Consider the following 18,710-nt stretch of genomic DNA (forward strand, 5'->3'; position numbering starts at 1 on the left):
GGACAGCGCTTGCAATATAATACGCACTAGCATAAGATAACTTAGGCAGTCGCCAACACACACCCTACGGAGTACAGCGAGTCAGCTGCAGTACACTGGCAAACAAGAAGCACGGAGTTGACTCGACAGTGAAGTTCTCGGAAGTCGATACGTATTCGGACAGCCCGGAAACACGCCCATAATACTGAATAGTCTCACTGCAATCACAAGCGGAATGGTCGGTATGTGATACTAGCACTAGGCGGTGTAAGGAATGGCCTGATACACCTTGTGCACGCAGCGACGAGTGCGACTGAGAGGCGAGTCTCGGCTTCGCCCTCAGTGACAATAAAGGGATCACAAACAGAGGCGAGTCTGCAGTTCGCCACGGCGTATCCACTGCAGATCCGCAATCGTAGGCGCTTCCCCAGAGCGATGACTGAGTGAGTTCCCGCAGGTTCCCGCTCTCTGCCAGTGTGGCTGCGCGTCTTTGAGAAGCATCGAAGCCGCTGAAGCACGGTGCTATATAAGCGATCGCACCGGAGCTTCCAGAGACGATCAGGCTACGTATCTCCCTCTCTGACCAACATGTCGCTCCCCACCGTTGAGCTCGTCGTCGGCCGTCTCAGGGACGGCGTGACCACCGCCCACCCCTCCTTCAAGAAGCTCCGAGACGCGTGCGTGATCGGCGGGCTCCCCAAGCAGTCAATGGCATACGGCGTCGCCGTTGAGGACGCCCGGATGTTCTACGGGATCGTCCGTACGACCCATGCTCCCCGTCTTCTTTGTACACACCTGGCTGACGCGTTTCCGCGGCGGGGAAATAGACTACGAGACGTTCGAGCCGAAGGACTTCCTCCCCAAGTGGCCCTCCGATTTCTGCGACTACTCCAAGGAGATCAAGGAGGTCATGCACGAGGAGCCTGTCTGCTACTACATGCCCCGCGACTCGTACGCTGACCTCTTCTCCACGACGACCACGGCGGCACCCATTACCGAGATCGTGAGTGCCTCTGCCAATTTGAATTCCCCCGCAAGTAGTCACGTTGGTACGATGATACTGATACGCACCTGTGCAGGTCCTCATCGACCTGAAGGACAAAACACAAGTGGAGGAGTACAAGAAGGTACAACAGGCCATCGTCGACGCGCAGAACAGAGAGCCCACCGCGCACGCGCCGTGGTTCTCCGTGATCAAGAGCGACAAGGGCGTGTGGACCGGCCTCGTCTTCATCGGCTGGGACTCCAAGCAGGTGGGTGTCTGAGCTCGTGAGTTCCTGCAAGTGCGGCGCTGACAGCAGCGCGGGTACTATTGTTGCAGGCGCACGAGGCGTGGGCGGCGAAGAACGCCGCGCTGGTGCAGCCCTTGAGAGAGATCGCCGTGAACGCGACGCTCGTGCACGTCGCACTGACGAACCACGCGTGAACGATCATGGAGCTGTCGGTTTCTCGCTCCTCGAAATGATCTGAATGGTGAAGAAAACTGTACGGCGGTAGGGATAGTGGATTTGATTTGTAGTCTCCTAGAAACAATAATTGCATCCAGACGATCGTCTGCAGACGAGGGAGGCAAGGTGTGCATGAGAAACGCGAAGTCAGTCAATGACTGTTGTCGGGGACTCATGCAGCGGACCGTACCGGGGCAGACCAGGAACAAACCCAAGGGAAACGTTCGTATCGGAAGCAGGGTCATCACATCCCTCCGATCTGCTTGTCGGGATCAGCAAGTATCGGCGGGACACCTTTACATATAAACCCCTGCAAAAGAGCTATGATTTGACGATACCGTAGGGCTCTAAGTCGCGGCAAAGGTTGCCATACGTCACTGCATTGCCTGATCAATCGTCAAATGTGTCGCTCGCCACAGTGCGAAGTACCCGATAGCTCGTACTTCTGCGGCGGCGTGGCTGTGCGTACGCAATCAGTAAAACTGACTTGTGAACGTGCTCAACTCAGCCTACCGAAATTCCAGAGCACAAGGCCCATAGCCAAGCGAGCCGGCGTACGAACTTAACCAGCCCGCAGAGATGCAGGACGTACGACCACCGTCACTTTCTGACCATGTCGACTGCGGACGAGGGATAGTTGTGCGGGAGGAGGCTACGGACAGGGTATAGACTCGTCAGCGAACGCATGTAGGCCGCCTTGGGAGAAGAGAAAGTGATGCGAGACGCAGAGGCGGGATACACACCACTGGGCTGGCGTGAAGGAAGAAGATGCTCACGGAGGGATCAGGCTATTGGTCGCTTGACTGTGGGATTGATAGATGAGTAGGGACTGGGAGGAGATGTATGTATGTGCGTACGTACGACGACGAATAACTAGAGATCCCGGGCTGCTTCGAGCTGTATCAGTAGGACGGGACCCGCCCTCGTTGGCTGAGACTCCAAGGTGCCAGGCCGCTGTGATCAATTTGAGGCTTGCCGCGCGTGGGTGCTGATGATCCCTAGGTTGCGGGCGAAAGAAGGATGCTTCGCTGTGCTGAGGCTATTGCAGACTTCTACGTAAGGGGGATTAGAGGCCTGCCGGTGAGGACGACGACCCTACCACGGACAGACCACGCAACACGGCGCCGGGGCCTGTCCTGCCAGTGACCTCTCGCAAGCCATTCTGCAGACGACACGGGAGGCCGAACATACCTGATCGGAAGAAAGGGAGGAGGATCAACTCCGAAGCTATCGGGGCCTTCCTCTGGAGGACTCCGAAGATCGCTGGTGGGGATCATCCATCAGCGCTCAGCGCTCAGCGCTGTCTGTCATCCCACTCCAACGCTAGCCTCAGCCCGAACAGGGGCCAAGCACAGCATGCGCGCGACTGCGGCACTGTGATCACAGACCGCATGCCCGTCTGAGAGCGGCGCACCCAGAGCGCACAGCTGAAAAGCCGACGCGCGAGGGGTGCGCTCAAACCCCCCCTCTGAATCGCCCCCACCCCTCGGCACCTCACAAAGCTATGTCGACCCCCACGCACCCCGTCGAGCTCCTCATCCTCGACGTCAAAGACGGCATCGACGCGGCCGCGCTCGAGTTCACCAAGTTCCGCGCAGAGATGGCGCTCACCGTGGGCGCGGACGACGGCGCGGTCCGCCAGGCGTACGGCTTCGTCGTGGGCAACCCGCGCCAGCTCTACTGGCTCCGCCGTACGCACCTCCCTGCGGCATCCGTCCACCGTGTTCACTGACGCGGCACAGAGTTCCGCGAGGGCTCGCTGCCGACCCTCCCCGCGGCCTTCCCCGCGTCGCTCGACGACCTCCGCGCGCCCGACTCGCAGCGCGCGGTGCACACGTTCCGCTTCAGGGAGCTCCCCGACGAGGTCCTCTCCGCGCCCGTCATCGAGGCCGTGAGTGCCCCGCCCCTCGCTCCGAGTCCCGCCCCCAGCGTACTCACGCACAGCACAGTCGACGATCACGCTGAAGGAGACCGTGGACGCGGACGCGTTCGCGGCGTCCCAGGCCACGCTCACCGCCGAGATGCGCGCGTCGCCCGTCTTCCGCGGCATGGCGCGCACCGTCCCCGAGGACCGCGTCACGCTCACGCTCATCGGGTGGCAGTCCATCGAGGTCAGTCGTCCGTGCCCGTCCATCGCGGTCTCGCTGAGTGCATGCGACGTTGCCAGGGCCACTACGCCTGGGCGGAGGCGAACATGGGCACCTCGCTGGTCCAACTGATCCAGTCGCTGGAGAAGAGCAGCCACGTGCACGTCTCGTTTACCATCGTGTAGACCAGCGACGGATCGGGAGTGGTGTTCGACGACATGTGTCATAGCCTGAAGATAGTACTTACCGAGACTCGACCGTCTGAATCTGAGGACTGCACACATCGATCGGGGCAAGGATGAACATGGGGAGAACAGACACAGCAGGCGTAGTCTCATACCAAGACCCTCCACACGGCGCTAGCATGTGAGGGGGTTGTGTCGAACCTAACAGCAGGTGGGTCATACCGCTGAGTGCAGCCCGCTTAGGTACTCAAGCAACGCGGGCGGCGATCGTCGACCCACCAAGAGCACGAACATCGTCACGTTCTTACGACCGCGGCTGCGGCTGCGGCATACGAGGATACGCCCACCCATCCGAGACCGCAGGTGGATCTACACACACGCACACTCACCGTCAGCGAACGCACGCAACCCATCCGCAGACAAGCACGAAGCAGCGGGAGACGTACACGCGGGATACATCGCCAGGACCGGCACGAACGCTTGCACCGGGGGCGGGTGTGGCCAGACCATCGCACCCGCAGGCCGGCGATGCGCGCGTGCAGTCGGAGGCTCGCCTCGCGGTGTGGACTGCGTATATGCGGGGCGCGTCGCTCCCTGCTGGGTCTGAGGGAGGGCGGTGGGACGACGGGAGCCGTAGGACACTGTCTGGCATCGGGGATGGGCGGCGGGACTACGGGGGGAGGCGTGGCGTGCTGCCGGTGCGGGGTCTCCGGCGGTACGACGGGAGCGCGGGGCGGGTTGCTGTGCGCGCGGAGGGACCGACTTGCGCGGCTGGCTTCGGTGATGAGGTAGTGGGACGTGTCCCGGGCTTGGCTCTGGCGCTACCGGTTGAGTGCGAACGGGCGGAGGGAGGGTGCGGACGTACAAGAGCGAACGACCAGAGATCCTGCGCGGCTTCGAGCTGCACCCTCGCGTTTGTGTGATATCCAGCTCGTTGGTAGCTGGAGGGGGGTCGGGATCGCGGAGACGTATGGCCGTCAGTCGAGTGGAGACTGCGCGAGGACGGTTGCACGCACCAGGCATAGACGTACTCGTACTCTGCCTTCGCGTCGGCGTCCATCTCGCCCCGGAACTTCAGCATCGAGAGGAGCGTATGCGCCTCGGCGCACAGATACCGCGCGCGCTTGCGCATGGTGGAGTTGGAGGTGAAGATCCCATGAGACGAGTCGCTCTTCTCGACGGCGGTGATGATGTCGTGGATCGTGTTGATGTGAAGCGCAGTAGACATGGTCTCGACGAGTGAGCGTCGCACACAGCAGGAGCGTAGAGTTCCGTAGACCTTCGCGAAACCGAGTAACGCCGGAGAGGACGGTCCCCACTAAGTACCTGCGCAAATGTGTGCCAGTGGCGGCAGGCGATTGGGATTGGGTTATGATAAGACGCAGCGTGTCCGCCGCTCAAGCGGCCAGGGCCCCGAGCAAGACTGTATACACGTTCGGGAGACCGCATGATAGACTGAGGGACGCGATTGGACGGGTCGGACGCAGACAGGTACGCTCGAGGCAGGTGACGGGAGCTTCCTCGTCCTCGAGGCTTCTCCGGACTGGGACGCCCATCGCCGAGTCCGCGTTGTCACTACTGCCAGAGTCGGTCGAGAGTCGGTCAAGGATGGCGGTTGCGGTGAGACTCTGAGAGGAGGACGCAGCGACGGACGGGGCGCCACCCGGACCGCGGCTGAACGCGGTCGTCCGTCTTTGCTCTTCCCCGTGGTCGTCAAGCCTTTTCCATACCTGCAGCAGTGCATCCTGCCCCAGCTGGCCCGGTTTCCGTTCATCGGGTCGCTTCCGTCTCACGCTCCGACTCCTGCTCAACGTCTGTAATGCCATCCGTCCCTTGTTCGCGCCGTCATCACTCATCGCACATCACGCCGTTAGTTGCGGGAAGGATCTCGACGCACGACCGTCAAGGAGAACTTGGTCTGCACTGAGGATGCTCTGGCCAGTCCAACGAAAGGGCAGCAGCAAAACGCCCACTGGCATGTACATGTCGGCACCAGTGCTCAGGGACGAACCTCTCATCAGAAGAACAAGCATTGAATATTGAATGCATAGCTGCACAGCCTCGATTCCTCTGGACTTGGATCTTCGGGCACAGTCCGACATGGCAAGGAGGAGGAGGGCGAGAGAGCCTGAGATCTAGAACCGCGGCGCCTCGGTGGCTGCAGCCCGCTTCGACGTCTCTGTACGAACAGTGAACATCGCCTATACTGCCACAAGTACTGACGACGGCTCCTCTTTCCACATGTTGCGGGAGGCGTTCCAAGGACGCTCGCATGCAGACCATGCGAAGCCTTCATGGTCTAAACAGGGTTCAACCTGTCGGCATACGTCTTGTATTCTCCGGACAACACTCGCGACATTCGACTGATGGCTGCCAGGTACGCACGCTAAGTATATCCTCACTGACGTCCACTGTATCTACGGATGCCTAAGAACAACATTCTGGGCTGTGCGTATTGCTATATACTGCTGCTTCAGGTCCTACTACACCATGTCCGAGGACAGCCTTGTCTTCTTCGACCGATCCTGTGCTCCTCACTCAAGCTGATAACAAGCGTACGGTATAAGAACCCTTGGCTGTTTATCTCACTTGTCCAGGCTCCTTCTATCTCTGCCAGCCTCGGAGGTGCTGCTCTCGCCTGAGCCTTCCGCTCTGCACCGCTCGCTAGTCGACCCACGCTCCTCTTGCACCAAGCATCTCGCGCACCATGGCAAGCCCCTCGGACATCCCTGCCATCTACTCCATCATCGATTCCGTCCAACGCCATGCACCGCGCCCGTCTCCGGGCGCACCCCATGACGAACAATCGGCACGCGAGAGGGCGACCTACCTCGCGTCGATGGCACACAGCATCCTGAACATCATCCGCGACGAGATCGACAGCGTGGGCAAAGACCAGTACGAGATGTACTATGCTGCGTGAGTGATCCGATATAGATCCCTCGAGTGCCACTGATGTACGCGTGTGCGGTACAGGTTGGGAGACACGATGAGCAGAGATGTGGTGCAGTACTTGCAGGCTGCTGAGGCGCTCTGGGAGTTCACGCTGGTGCGTGAACCGCGTTGTCGTCGTCGGTAATCCTTGGTAAGACCGCCTGCTCACACGACGGTGGCAGACCACCTTCCAAAGTGCAACGCATCGCCGCGTTATAGGCCACGGCCAGCGCACCGCGACCCACCACCGCCTCCCGACCCCAACGCGCACGCACTCAGACAGGCCACCATTTCGGAGGTGGAGGCGCGTACCAGCCAGGCGCACACGCCTATAGCACGCTTCCAGGAATGCGTTCCAGCCAGGCGGACCCGGCCATGCGTCCCTCGCCGTCACAGGCACGCCGAACACGAACCTGATCATCCTCCAGTCACCGTGCTGCCACAGCCCGAACCTCCCATACCCGTCTCCACTCCCCCCGCCCAGGGCGCTCTCGCCGCTCCCGCCGCCTCGCATGCCTACCCCTCCACCTCGCATGCCCACCCCGCCGCCTCCGCCGCCTCCCGCGCCCTCACAGCCATCGCCCGTCTACATCATCACGAGCCGTGCCACCACCCCGCAGCCCTCCGTTCGGCATCCCCACGCCCCCCTTCTCGCCCGGCATGTTCCCCGTCGCGGTCCCCGTCGCCGTGCCGACCCCGGTCAGGTCTCCGCGTACGTCGTCCCGTCCCGTATGAGGTTCTATATCGCTCGTCGCGCGTGGATGCTGATCCGTTGACCTTGGTTTGGCTGTGGTAGAAATGCTCCCGCAGGCTTGGCCGCCTACTTGGCCGATTTGGCCGCAATAGGAGATGAGGCCTGCGTGATGGGAGCGGGTGATGTGAATGAGATGTAGGTTGGTGGTGGGTTGGTGAGAACGTTTTCTTGGTTGTACGTGATTGCGGACTGTCGTGGACAGTGAACGTCTTCTTGTCATGATGGACTGTCTACTGTAGCAACGGTGTAATAGGCTGGTTTCCGAAAGAGCTGGAGTATATTGTGGGCGCCGCTGACCGTACTCAGTTGTGTAAACATTGCGCTCTGGTCATTCATCGACGTGGTCCTCAAGTCCCTGCAAAGTAATTGGCGAGCATTTGTCCCTTTGTGAGACATGAGCTCATCCGATGAAGGAGGGAAGATCTGCTGTACAGGTAACTCGGACGCAAAAAAAACAATAACGACGGAAGACCCAGAACTTCTCGGTGAACGATCGTCGTCGACATCGATGTGCCCACCGCTGACCACCGTGCAGCCCGCCGATCCCGGTGTCACTGCGAAGAGCAGCGAACGCGCACGGGTGAGATCAGTGAATCGTTCGTGAGCGGGAAGCCACTCACGGACCAATCAAAGAAGTTGGGCGCCGTGACACTCTCCTCAGTAGTCTCGTCTCCAGCGATATTGAGCTGTGAGACAACAGAATGAACTCGTCAACTCGAAATAATCTCGTTGCGGCTTACCGCGTCGCCGGTCGTGGGCGTGGACTGTACACTGCCTACGACGAGCAGCAGAGCGGAGGTCGCACATAGGAAGAAGCTTTCATGCTTTCCCGTAGTCGAAGTCGGGGCGAGGACGCGCGAAGCGGGCTTTCGATTTGTAGTCTAGATGCGATGAGGGAAGGTGGTCGATAGGCAGCTGAGAACGCACGGTCCACGGTGGTTTATATGCACGTCTGCCTCTGCGGCGCCAGGGCAGACGTCACCAGGAGGCGAGGCTTCTAGCCCTCCGCACTGTAACAACAGTGAGAATATGGGGCTCTCATCATGATGTAGGGCGGCGCTTCATGAAGAGAGACGGTGCTAACGTGAACCGTACGTAGGTGACTGATGGCGACGGGATTCGGAGCGCATGCCGCTCTGGAAATCAGTCAAGTTGCACACTTGTTGGACGAAGCGGGATGGTTACTTGATGGTTACTTGACTGTAGGACGTTTGTTGCGTCTACCATGTGCGTGTCAAATGCGAGACGGACGCGCCGATGGCATGCTGTCGTGCATCTGCTGGGTGGGTTAGGCTATCAGCGGCCTCAACGAGTGGTATTGTGCCAATCTTACACAGCCCAGTTTCGTCGACGTCCAAGCGTTTGATTGTTGGGAACAAAACTGTCCAAGGGCACACTTGCGCATCTGCGCAGAGATCTTCAAAACATCTCCGCGTCGACGGCCAGTACTTAAGATAATCAGCGAAATGGAGCAGAACTCAAGAATAAAGGATACGAGATCTCACGAGAAGATGCCGACCTATCCGGGATTTTATGACGGTCTCGTCTGCCCTCGAGCCAACTCAGTAAATTAACCTCGGTGGAAGCCAAGTGCAGAGACTCACCACTGTCGCCAGCAGGGTGCGCCGACTGCGCGCTGTCATACAGAGCAGCAAGGTGGTGATGGCGTACAGCAGTGAGGTTCTCATGTTCTCTAGAGTGGGGTATGTCAATGTACTCGTCGAGTGGGACACGCATGAGACCGGAGCGTCCCTGGGTGTACACCCGTCTCCCTGTGCGTAGCAGTCGCAGTCGAGGATATCACGTTGCGCTCTGGTCATTATTGATGTGGTCTCAAGTCCCTGCATGGCAATCGGCGAGCATTCATCCCTTCGTGAATCATGATCTGTGCCAATGAAGCGGGCATTAATTCATTGCACTGGTGTACTTGGGCCATATTGTCGAGACTGTACACCCACTGACAGTCCACCGATCCGGGTACGACAACGAAGCGCATGCGGTCAGTGATCTGTTCGCAAGCGGCGTTGAGGTCACTGCGACGAGCCACTCACAGCCCAATCGTTGAAGAAGAAGAGTGCCGTGATGCTCGCATCAGTAGTCTTGTCTGCTCTGGCGATATTGAGCTGCGAATCACCAGATTGAGCTCGTCAAATTGAACCAATCTCGCTGCGGCTCACCACGTCACCATTCGTGGGCGCTGACTGCACACTGCCTACGACGAGCAGCAGAGCGGCGGTCGCGCATAGAAGAAAGCTTTCGTGTTTTCTGTAGCCGAAGTCGGGGCGAGGACGCGCGAAGTGGGCTTGCGACTCGCAGTCGGGATGCGATGAGGAAGGTGGTGGGACACTGAGAGGACACGGCCCACGGTGTTGATATACACGTCTGCCTCTGCGGCGCCAGGGCAGACATCACCGCGAGGCAAGGCTTCTAGAACTCTGAGCTACACCAACAGTCAGAATATGAAGCTTGTATCACGATGTAGGGCGACGTTCGATGAAGAGAGACGATGCTACATGAACCGTACGTAGATGACTGACGGGCTTCACAACTGCATGCCGCATCCGTGTTACATCTGAACAAATCTATCAAGTAGCACAGTGCACACTTGCGTTATGACGAGTGCCGTCAAGGCGTACAGGGAAGGGTGCTTACCTGATTAAAGCGGTTTCTTGCATCTGCGATGTGCATGTCACTGCGAGACAATTGCGTGGACATGCTGTCGTGCATCGTACCATGCTGGATGGGTGAAGGTACTAGCGGCTGCAACTCATAGTACCGTGCCTATTTGACATGGCCGACCTTAACGGTCTCGTTTGCCTTGGCCATCTCAGTAACTGACCCAGTAGACCAAGTGCAGAGGCTCACCACTGTCGCCAACAGCGCGCGCCGACTGCACGCTACCATGCGAGCAGCAGGTGGTGACGGGAAGAGGCCTCATGTTCTCTAGAGGGGGTATGTCAAAGCACTCGTCGAGTGGGACACGCATGAGACCGATGGTTTGACAGAGCATCCCTGGGCTTTACACGCCCGTCTCCCTGTGCGTAGCAGTCGCAGTCGGGGTGTTCAGTTCTCGCTGCCGTCGCCTGCCGAGAGGGGGAGGCTCTTACCTTCGATGTGAGTTGACTTACCAACAGTCAAGATAGAATGCCAGTGCATCATCGTGCGTGATGGTGTCCAGTGTAACGAAATGCTTCTATCAAACGCCGCACACGGACGCGACACGGCTCACAGAGACGACTGAGCGGAAAAGGCAGGCCTGGTGACGTTGAGCAGCCTGGCGATGCGCATAAGGAGGGATCGCTACTCACTTCAGCAACCGGGGCCGTTCTTACGCGCATCAGCCTAAGCTAGGCTTGTACCACTCACACTACATATACTGTTGGGAAATGTTCAGTCAGATACGGGTGAATGATTGGGACCGATGCTTCTTCAGAAGCTATCGGCGGCGCACGCGAAATCTGTCAGGGGCAAGGGACTGGAAAGTACTCTGATAGTCGAAAGCGTTCCAGGTCCATGGTATCCATCAGGTCACCACGGTGTCTCCTTCACGCCATGCCAGAGATGAACATCGCACGCACCAGGATTTAACCTCGCGCGTGCACGATACAAGGGTGGCGGTGTGATCCGAGTCTGCCTTTTGTCTCACAGCCTCGAGAGGCTAACACTCAAACCCTTGTGTCTGTCTGTCGGGGTGAACACAGAAGTTGTCGTGCCACGGCGTCCGTCTTTCCCTGACATCCGCCCTCAGTGTCATGTCTCGAGGTGATCGTATTGATCCTACCTGCGGGCTGCTCATGCATTCGTCCACGAACTCCAGAAACTCTTTCAGGTACTGCCAAATACAGCGTCAAGGAATCATGCTCGCGATGACGGTCGACGTCCTGGAGTAGTACTGCTTCACCGTTTTCGAGAGACTTGCCATAATTTGTTCAAACCCTGCGTGCACCGCTCAAGACTGCCGCTCTCCGTGAGGCCACACACGCAGCCTACGGAGGCAACTCACTTACGTCGCGAAGTGCTCGGTGGCATCCACAGAGCGTATCCGACGAGCATGTTGCACTGACCGAGTGCGGTGTACCAGCAAGCACCGTGGCTAGTTGGTCATCGCTCGCGTCATCAGCCCGAGGAGGCTTGAGTCGGCCCCGACGAGGCCAATGCAAGAACCGTCTGCAAAATGTCAGTGAGAAGTCCTATATCAGTGTGATGTGCTGGCTATTGGGCATGGCCAACGCGAAAATCGCGACCGCTGCTTCGACAAGCTCGTCTACCATTGTGTTTACACTTGTGGTGCGTGCCCGTTGTAAGGGAGCAAGATACGACCGACCTGAAAGGTTCAGCACTCGTTCGATCTTCAGTACTTCAGTTCGGACTCGGACATTAGGTCGAAGTTCTCTGTATTACAAAATACCCCGTCGACGGGGCCTCCTCTTAGACTGAGATGAATGTGGTACCGGCTAGCGTCGGACAATCTGATCTTTCGGTGAGCAAGCTGGCGGCTCTGTATAACGAATGTTACTCACTTCATCGGGTGTAGCACCTGCGCCTAAGCAGCCGTCGATGCTACAGGCTCGTGCCACTGAGGCCATGCACTTGATCATCCTGTATGATATTGCTGACTCCGTCCTCTCCTCGATGGCTTATTTACTGCAACAGGAACGGAGTGCGAGTTGTACAGTGGAGTGTGGGCCCACAACCGCTCCAGCATGTCCCGGTTGATTCGGATGCCATACTCATCTCAGCGCGTTCCTCGTTTTGGATCAATATCAATGTGAACGGTGATCGGTGTCGATCCGATGAGGACGAGGAGCACTGTCAATTGCTCAAATCAAGAGTCCTAGATGATGTGGTCGACCAGCGAGGGTTTTCTGTGAAAGTATGAACATACTGATACGCTTCTCCCAGCGCGGGCAAGGTCGGATTGGCAGCTGCACAAGAATTCTGGCATTAGAGCAATGACGGGCGGCATGAGTCTCTCCCTCAACGCCACGGAAAAGTGCATGCATGCTCACCGTTGTCTTTGCTACCCTCCACTTCCCAATCCTGCAGCTAACGCTCGCGTGTACGCCGGAGTACTCGCGCGATCCCCGTCCTACGTCCCAGACCGAAGTATTCGCCATGGCGATGTGTGTACGAAGCAAGCGACCGTACTGGTTCCAGCCGGGAAGCCGGCCGAGGACGTTCTCTCGTCAGAGCGTTTGCGTTTGAAGGGCATTGACGCGGGCGTCGGATGGTGAACGTCAGCCTGGTGTGTCGTGCCGTGAAACGCACTACTCGAGTAGCCCGTTCAAACAACTCGAGGGACGACGCGCGAGCGGAACACAGGCCTCCTAACGGACACGCATCTCACCAATCGTGCGATGGCCTAAAGACCGAGTGTAGACACCCTGAACCGTGTCTCATTCCGAGACCTGCAGTACCACACCGCACGCGGACAATAGCGGACGCGAGTATAACAACAGGATTTGAAGTGGCCGCCGCCGTTGAGCTGTTCGAGGACGACGTCGGCGAGGGGAGCTGGAACGGCCAGGGCCAGGGGGCGAGGCGGTGGTGGTTGCTGCGGAGACCAGGAAGGGGACGACGGCCGGGGGGCCGGGCCACGGCGCGTGGCGCTGGATAGGGTGGTGGCGGGGAGGAGGAGATTAGGCGCGCAGTGTTGGACACTGCCCACTCGCGTCTTCATATTCCTCTTCGTCTTCCTGCTGGCTCGGGCATTGCGTGTCTCTCCCAGTCCCTGTACATTAGCCACCACTGCCCGCAATGGCCCCCTCGCCGTCGTCGTCGACGTCCGCCGCTGCCTCCGCCTCCTCGTCAGCCGCATCGGGCACTATTAGCGTCAGTGGGAACCTCAAGGTCGGTGTGGAGCCGCTCATTCGCTCGCGTGCAGGCTACCGAGCCAGGCTCATGTGCTTCTGTAGATCGTAGGCATTCTCTTGGCCATATCCAGTGGCCTCCTCATCGGCTCCAGCTTCGTCTTCAAGAAGAAGGGCCTTATCCGCTCCCAGAGGGGTCAGGTAGCAGGCGAGGGCGTAGCCTACCTCAAGTCGGTGCGTGCGTCGGCCCATGCTACATTCTACACCTACTGAACTTCCTACCCGCCTAGCCACTATGGTGGACTGGCATGTCCAGTGCGTAGCTGCGCACGTCATTCACGCACACAACCTGACGCCTCGCCTTGACAGTGATGATCCTCGGCGAGATCTGTAACTTTGTCGGTATGTCGTATCTGCGCCTCCTGCATCGTCTCCTCACTCTCACCCAGCATACGCGTTCGTCGAGGCCATCGTGGTCGTACGTTTCCGTTCATGCCTCCGCCGGCCGCTCACCTCTAACCACAACCCCTAGACCCCCATGGGCGCACTCTCCGTCGTCATCTGTGCCATTCTCTCCCACTTCTTCCTCGCAGAGAAGCTGAGCTTCTTCGGTTGGCTGGGCTGTGGCCTCTGTATCGTGAGTTCTCCGCCCCTTCCCCTCCGCACGGACCTTCGGACCACGGTCTCACCGACTGCGCCTGACACAGGTTGGCTCTGTCGTCATAGCGCTCAACGGTATGCCGTCCCCTTGCCCCTCCGGCGCGTCCATACTGACACGCCTCACCTGCGTTTCACAGGGCCACAGGAAGACACTCCGGGCCAGATATTGGCATTTCAGAAGATGTTCCTCGCGCCCGGCTTCCTCGCGTATGCCTCGACGCTCATCGTCGCATCCCTCGTCATCATATTCGTCTTAGCTCCTCGGTGCGTTCTCCGTGAATATCGGCATTGACGCAGCGCGGCCTGATGCGGGGACTCCAGGTATGGGACGAAGAGCATGCTGTGGTATATCATGGTGTGTAGCATGATTGGCGGCATCAGCGTCAGCGTTACGACCGGGCTCGGCGCGGCGATCGTCACCAGTGTGCAAGGCGATAACCAGGTGCGTCCGATGAATATCGTATCCCGGCTCTGTCGGTAATGGGCGTCGTGCAGTTCAAACACTGGTTCACATACTTCCTCCTCGGGTTCATCGTCGTCACTCTTGGTGCGCAATTTGACATACATCTCCGCCTTCCCTGACGCGGCGCACAGTCACCGAAGTATTTTACCTCAACAAGGCGCTGGCGCTCTTCAATACAGGTGCGTCCTTTCCGATCTAACGCCTCTGCGTCCACAGGAAGCTGATTGTGGCGCATTTTTTCTCGCAGCTATGGGTGTGTTCTTCGCTTGGCAGACCCTTCAATTCCTTCGCAGACGCTGACCACACGAACCAGTCACACCGACGTACTACGTGATATGTGCGTCCCGGACCCTCCCGGCGGATCACAGCGCGCCCATACTGACATGTCCCCTTTTCTCGCGCGCAGTCACGTTCTTCTCGATGCTCACCACGATCGTGCTCTTCCAAGGCCTCAGCGCGCCCGCGACGCAAATCATCACCCTCGTGATGGGCTTCATCGTCATCTGCTTCGGGATCACGATCCTCCAGCTCTCCAAGATCGACCCGGCGGAGCTCAAGCTCGACCGTCGCTCGACGATCCTCCTCCAGGCCGCGAAGAGGGACACCGAGGGCATGGACGAGAAGAACCTCGCCTCCGTTGAGGAGCCCGGTATGGACGCCCTCCGCGGCACGTTCGGCATGGTCGGAAGCGTCATCCGCGCGCGCAGCGCACACCGCATGAGCATGAGCAGCAAAGGCAGCATACGCAGCCGATACAGCAACGCGCCGCCCCTGCCTGGCGGCGGCGGCGACCCGCTCGCGGGCCTGAAGCGCCACCAGCTGTGGGACCCGCCAGTGCCGTCCCGCACGTCGAGCATGGCAGACCTGAGCTCGACGGCGGACAAGGCGACGCTGGACGAGCGGGCTTCGGTGTTCAGCGCGAGCCGTATGAGCGACGCGACCGCGCTGGGGAGCCCGGTGCCCCGCGAGCGGAAGCAGACGATCAAGTTTGACAGCCAGGACGTCGTGCACTCGTATCACGTACCCGGCACAGGCGACAATTCGGCGATACATGAGCGGCGCGGGGCGTCGCACCACAATTCGATGAGCCCGCCTCCCAAATCCGTGAGTGGTCACCGAGGCTGAAGCAGGGTCGCTGATGACTGAACTTACTGCGTCTCAAAGGATTCGTTCAAGGAGGCGGACGCACAGGTCGTTACGCTACCCGTGAGTTCGTCGTTGGACGACATTGCGGAGGAATCTGGCAACAAGACCGCCCCGCCGCGCCTCGGCCTCACCACCGACCCCTTCCACCCACATGTACAAGACATCTTTGAGAACACCCCCTCGACCGCGACCGAAGGATACTTCCCAACATACTCGCCCGATGACGAACCGAGGCGGAGCGCGTCGCCCTTGCGCTCGAATCAGGGACGCTTTTGGCGATCGCCGGGCGGGCGCCGATACCCCTCGAACGGGGCGGACGACCGCGAGGAGAGCGAGAGCCTCTGGCGGCGCGAGAACGATCTGTCCGACGAGGACAGCCCCGCGGTGACGCCCGGTGGCGGGATCCGCCTCGTCACCAACCACAGGCGATGAGAGCTCCGCGACGCCACCCCGCTATCCCTTACTTATTGTGATTGTGTGTGCGATCTCTTTTTTCGGCATGTACGTTGGACGCGACGAGAGATCGCGGTCGGTCGATAAGCGGCACTCCTCGTTTAGACACTCCTTGACCCGGCGCTGCGGTACCTATCCTATCATCTCCCCCATCGTCGGTTTCGAACGCGGACTAGGACTGTTTTTGTTGGCACCGTTGTACAGTACATTACACACGTCGTAGAATGTGCACGAATGGCGATATGAGCTAATGCCCTGACTAGCTGCCGGCTGCCGCGCAGTTATCATGATGGGGATGTTGCGCGGAGGGTTCAAGTTGCCTTCCAGAGTGACGTGCTTGTCGATAAGTGCGAAGGAGTCGGCCTGCGCACACACACACAAGGCGTGCGGGCGAGGCTAACGTCAAATCAGATGAGGTGAGGTGCGCGCAATGGATAGATTGCCCGTATAACATGGTAACGTCGATGTGGTGCTAAGGAAGGGTCGAGTGCGCTATTACATTCCCGGTAGTATATGATGCATGGTTCCTAGTCCAGTGCTGCTAGCAGGCCCTACTATGGTCCGACGGAGAAGTGTGGATGAGGGTCTCGGAGAGGTACAATCTAACATAAACGGTATGGTGGACGGTCATGATGGGCATGTTACAGGAACGAAACGGAGCGACAGGTCACAGCATATAACATGCGAAGCAGGCGAACGACGGTTGAAAGAGGCACTGAATCATGGAGGCTAACGACGAATGTACAGTCCAACGGCTGGCGGCGATCAACGTCGGGGTCGGATCATGACAGGATGGCGGGGATCGTTGGAACGGTCAATGTATCTCGGGCATCGTACAGGAGCTTCGGCCTCATCCCGCGTCGCGAAGCCTCGGGGTAGACACACTTGAGATTGCGCCTCGCGCATTGACTAATGAGCGCACGGTCAGTGGCCGATGAAACGTTGAGAACTTCTCCATACTCACTTGCACGTCCTGTCCTTCTTCCCCGGGGGAGGACTACCACACGCAATCTTGCGCTTACGGCAGAAGAAGCACGCGAGGGTCAACGGCTTCTTGGGCGTGTCCTCGACAGGTGCTGAGTGACGCAGAGGCGCCGGAGGAGGCGGCGGGGGAGCGGTTGGTATGGAGAGCACTTGGTAAGGAGGTGCCATCGGGATAGAAGACTGGGAGACGTCATCATTACCGTGGTAGTCCTGTTGCATGGCGATAGGCACGGGGCGCAGCGTCTTCGGCTGTGGGGCGTGAATTGAAGGAGGATGTTGAGAAGAAGGCGAGGGAGAAGGCGAGTAATCGAAGGTGGGGTAGACGTAGCGGTCGTGCCTGGGAAGAGAGCTAACCATAGCGTGGCCGTGGGACGAAGACACTATGTGCGATGTATCCGAGCGCGCTTGGTCCGCCAGAGTCGAGCCGTACTGCAGCGCTTGGTTTCTTCGGTCGTGTGTAAGGACCTGACTCACATGCGAAGCCGCGAGGCCACCGAAATGGTGATCTACGACATTAGTCACAACCTCCACAGCAAGCTAGGCATGATAAATGGCTTACCGTAACGATAATTCTGACCGCGACCTGGGTACGAATGTGGAGACGAACGATCATGGGCTGGATGATCGTAAGCATACTGACGGCCGGCGTCGTGCACTATTGGGAGTGGTTGGGAGTTATGCGAGCAATGAGCGTACTCGACGCCAGCGTCACAGCCGGAGGACATGGAGCCTTGCTGAACAGCATAGTCGGGAAGCATATCGGCACCAGCCTGGGGTATCCAACGGAGATGAACATCGCAGAGTAGACACAGACGAGTAGACAGTCCTCACCGACGCCGTATAACCACCAGTACGTCTGTCGCAGGCTACCGCGTACTGGGCATGGTCCGAGTGGCACCCGCTAGCTTCGTAATCGGTCGCGGCGTTGGAATACTGCGCTTCAAAGCCGTGCACATAGTCGCCCCGGTCATGTTGGGGGAAGAACGGTTCCGACACCGCCGACGTCGGGCTGTCCGACACGTCCGTCTCCTGCAGATAGTCCCAGTTCTGATGATTGACCGCCGAATCCGAGACTGCGGAATATTGAGGGCTGTCGTCCTGTGCATCAGGGTACGGGGCAAGCCCATAGAGGCCGGATGGAATGACGTTGGGCAGCGTCTGGGGCTCTCCGGGAGACTGCCCAGGAGCCTGCACCGTAGCCAGGTAAGGGCCCTGCGTCGGCCACTATCAGTCCGAGGTCGTGAATGGATGCTACGCGGTACTGACCTGGCTGCATCCAATTTCGTATGGATATCCCGTACGAGTTGGTCATGACATAGGGAGCGTACGCTCCTTGGGTGCCGTCAAAGTAATCCGACGGGGAGATATGTCGTGGATGGAAGACTCCAGTAGACGATACGAAGAACGTCTGGCGATGTTTACATGGGCAATCGGCGCATCAAGCGGGGAGGCAAGCGAGTCGGAGTCGGACTCGACATCGGTGGCGCTGGACGGAAGCAAACGCGGAAGCATCTTGGAGTTGCGAGCGAAATAGGAAGGTGTCTAGGATGGGCCCTCGGAGGGTCCGCAGACGGGCTGACGCGGAAGAGACCAAGTTGAGTGAGAGGAGAGAGAGACGAGACGAAACGCGAACTCGCCTGTGGGTTTATAGTCCTTTCTATTAATGACCCTGGGTGGATTAGAAGTCGGCTGCGTCGGGGAGAGGGGCGTGTTCTCTAGGCGTCTCAGCAGCCAAGGATCCGGGGAATAACGCTAGGCCAAGTCATCTGATGGGCCGTCCGACTTAAATCGCCCGTCATTAACCGTT

The 18,710-nt window shown here is 58.9% G+C and overlaps 7 protein-coding genes across 7 annotated transcripts; 3 read left to right on the forward strand and 4 right to left on the reverse strand.

Annotated features, from left to right (window-relative positions):
* Window positions 1-567: 567 nt before the first annotated feature.
* On the forward strand, window positions 568-1,405 carry B0H18DRAFT_952320 (uncharacterized protein; the record flags this gene model as incomplete). The annotated part of the gene is made up of 4 exons (XM_048042091.1): window positions 568-739; window positions 807-982; window positions 1,059-1,232; window positions 1,301-1,405. The coding sequence occupies 4 exons, from the start codon at window positions 568-570 to the stop codon at window positions 1,403-1,405; spliced, it is 627 nt and encodes a 208-aa protein (XP_047897471.1).
* A 1,165-nt stretch (window positions 1,406-2,570) lies between these two features.
* B0H18DRAFT_33014 (uncharacterized protein) lies at window positions 2,571-4,147 on the forward strand. The gene is made up of 5 exons (XM_048037626.1): window positions 2,571-3,118; window positions 3,170-3,318; window positions 3,377-3,538; window positions 3,595-3,910; window positions 3,983-4,147. The coding sequence occupies exons 1-4, from the start codon at window positions 2,932-2,934 to the stop codon at window positions 3,697-3,699; spliced, it is 603 nt and encodes a 200-aa protein (XP_047897472.1). The 5' UTR covers window positions 2,571-2,931; the 3' UTR covers window positions 3,700-3,910; window positions 3,983-4,147.
* On the reverse strand, window positions 4,148-5,233 carry B0H18DRAFT_33015 (uncharacterized protein). The gene has a single exon (XM_048037627.1). It carries the CDS (start codon window positions 4,925-4,927, stop codon window positions 4,370-4,372), a length of 558 nt encoding a protein of 185 aa, XP_047897473.1. The 5' UTR covers window positions 4,928-5,233; the 3' UTR covers window positions 4,148-4,369.
* Window positions 5,234-5,863: 630 nt separating this feature from the next.
* On the reverse strand, window positions 5,864-7,198 carry B0H18DRAFT_986789 (uncharacterized protein). The gene is given in 6 exon segments (XM_048044802.1): window positions 5,864-6,182; window positions 6,202-6,242; window positions 6,270-6,609; window positions 6,661-6,780; window positions 6,818-6,884; window positions 6,972-7,198. The coding sequence occupies 6 exon segments, from the start codon at window positions 7,008-7,010 to the stop codon at window positions 6,127-6,129; spliced, it is 663 nt and encodes a 220-aa protein (XP_047897474.1). The 5' UTR covers window positions 7,011-7,198; the 3' UTR covers window positions 5,864-6,126.
* A 5,841-nt stretch (window positions 7,199-13,039) lies between these two features.
* On the forward strand, window positions 13,040-15,531 carry B0H18DRAFT_33255 (magnesium transporter NIPA-domain-containing protein). Its single transcript, XM_048037641.1, has 14 exons — window positions 13,040-13,237; window positions 13,303-13,431; window positions 13,488-13,512; window positions 13,567-13,599; window positions 13,647-13,675; window positions 13,730-13,834; window positions 13,905-13,932; window positions 13,995-14,121; window positions 14,179-14,299; window positions 14,353-14,404; window positions 14,452-14,499; window positions 14,568-14,573; window positions 14,634-14,657; window positions 14,727-15,531. Exons 1-14 carry the CDS (start codon window positions 13,145-13,147, stop codon window positions 15,443-15,445), a joined length of 1,539 nt encoding a protein of 512 aa, XP_047897475.1. The 5' UTR covers window positions 13,040-13,144; the 3' UTR covers window positions 15,446-15,531.
* A 1,170-nt stretch (window positions 15,532-16,701) lies between these two features.
* Window positions 16,702-17,071, reverse strand: B0H18DRAFT_871204 (uncharacterized protein; the record flags this gene model as incomplete). The annotated part of the gene is made up of 2 exons (XM_048040148.1): window positions 16,702-16,828; window positions 16,884-17,071. The coding sequence occupies 2 exons, from the start codon at window positions 17,069-17,071 to the stop codon at window positions 16,702-16,704; spliced, it is 315 nt and encodes a 104-aa protein (XP_047897476.1).
* Window positions 17,072-17,373: 302 nt separating this feature from the next.
* Window positions 17,374-18,415, reverse strand: B0H18DRAFT_952324 (uncharacterized protein; the record flags this gene model as incomplete). The annotated part of the gene is made up of 5 exons (XM_048042092.1): window positions 17,374-17,409; window positions 17,463-17,538; window positions 17,600-17,673; window positions 17,735-18,127; window positions 18,326-18,415. 5 exons carry the CDS (start codon window positions 18,413-18,415, stop codon window positions 17,374-17,376), a joined length of 669 nt encoding a protein of 222 aa, XP_047897477.1.
* Between the last annotated feature and the right edge of the window lie 295 nt (window positions 18,416-18,710).

The sequence above is a fragment of the Fomitopsis serialis genome, assembly GCF_022376445.1.
Source record: "Fomitopsis serialis strain Sig1Antser10 chromosome Unknown B0H18scaffold_10, whole genome shotgun sequence".
Lineage (NCBI taxonomy): Eukaryota > Fungi > Basidiomycota > Agaricomycetes > Polyporales > Fomitopsidaceae > Fomitopsis > Fomitopsis serialis.

Bases quoted from the DNA above. Each gene is read 5' to 3' on its own strand.
- B0H18DRAFT_33014 (XM_048037626.1), top strand. From the start codon at position 2,932: ATGTCGACCCCCACGCACCCCGTCGAGCTCCTCATCCTCGACGTCAAA. The intron at 3,119-3,169 runs GTACGCACCTCC...GACGCGGCACAG, and splicing joins CCAGCTCTACTGGCTCCGCC to AGTTCCGCGAGGGCTCGCTG. The intron at 3,319-3,376 runs GTGAGTGCCCCG...CGCACAGCACAG, and splicing joins CCGCGCCCGTCATCGAGGCC to TCGACGATCACGCTGAAGGA.
- B0H18DRAFT_33255 (XM_048037641.1), top strand. From the start codon at position 13,145: ATGGCCCCCTCGCCGTCGTCGTCGACGTCCGCCGCTGCCTCCGCCTCC. The intron at 13,432-13,487 runs GTGCGTGCGTCG...CTACCCGCCTAG, and splicing joins GCGTAGCCTACCTCAAGTCG to CCACTATGGTGGACTGGCAT. The intron at 13,835-13,904 runs GTGAGTTCTCCG...CGCCTGACACAG, and splicing joins TGGGCTGTGGCCTCTGTATC to GTTGGCTCTGTCGTCATAGC.
- B0H18DRAFT_33015 (XM_048037627.1), bottom strand. From the start codon at position 4,927: ATGTCTACTGCGCTTCACATCAACACGATCCACGACATCATCACCGCC.
- B0H18DRAFT_986789 (XM_048044802.1), bottom strand. From the start codon at position 7,010: ATGGCCGGGTCCGCCTGGCTGGAACGCATTCCTGGAAGC. The intron at 6,781-6,817 runs GTCTGCCACCGT...GGTCTTACCAAG, and splicing joins GCGTTGCACTTTGGAAGGTG to GATTACCGACGACGACAACG. The intron at 6,243-6,269 runs GTTCTTATACCG...GCTTGTTATCAG, and splicing joins AGTGAGATAAACAGCCAAGG to CTTGAGTGAGGAGCACAGGA.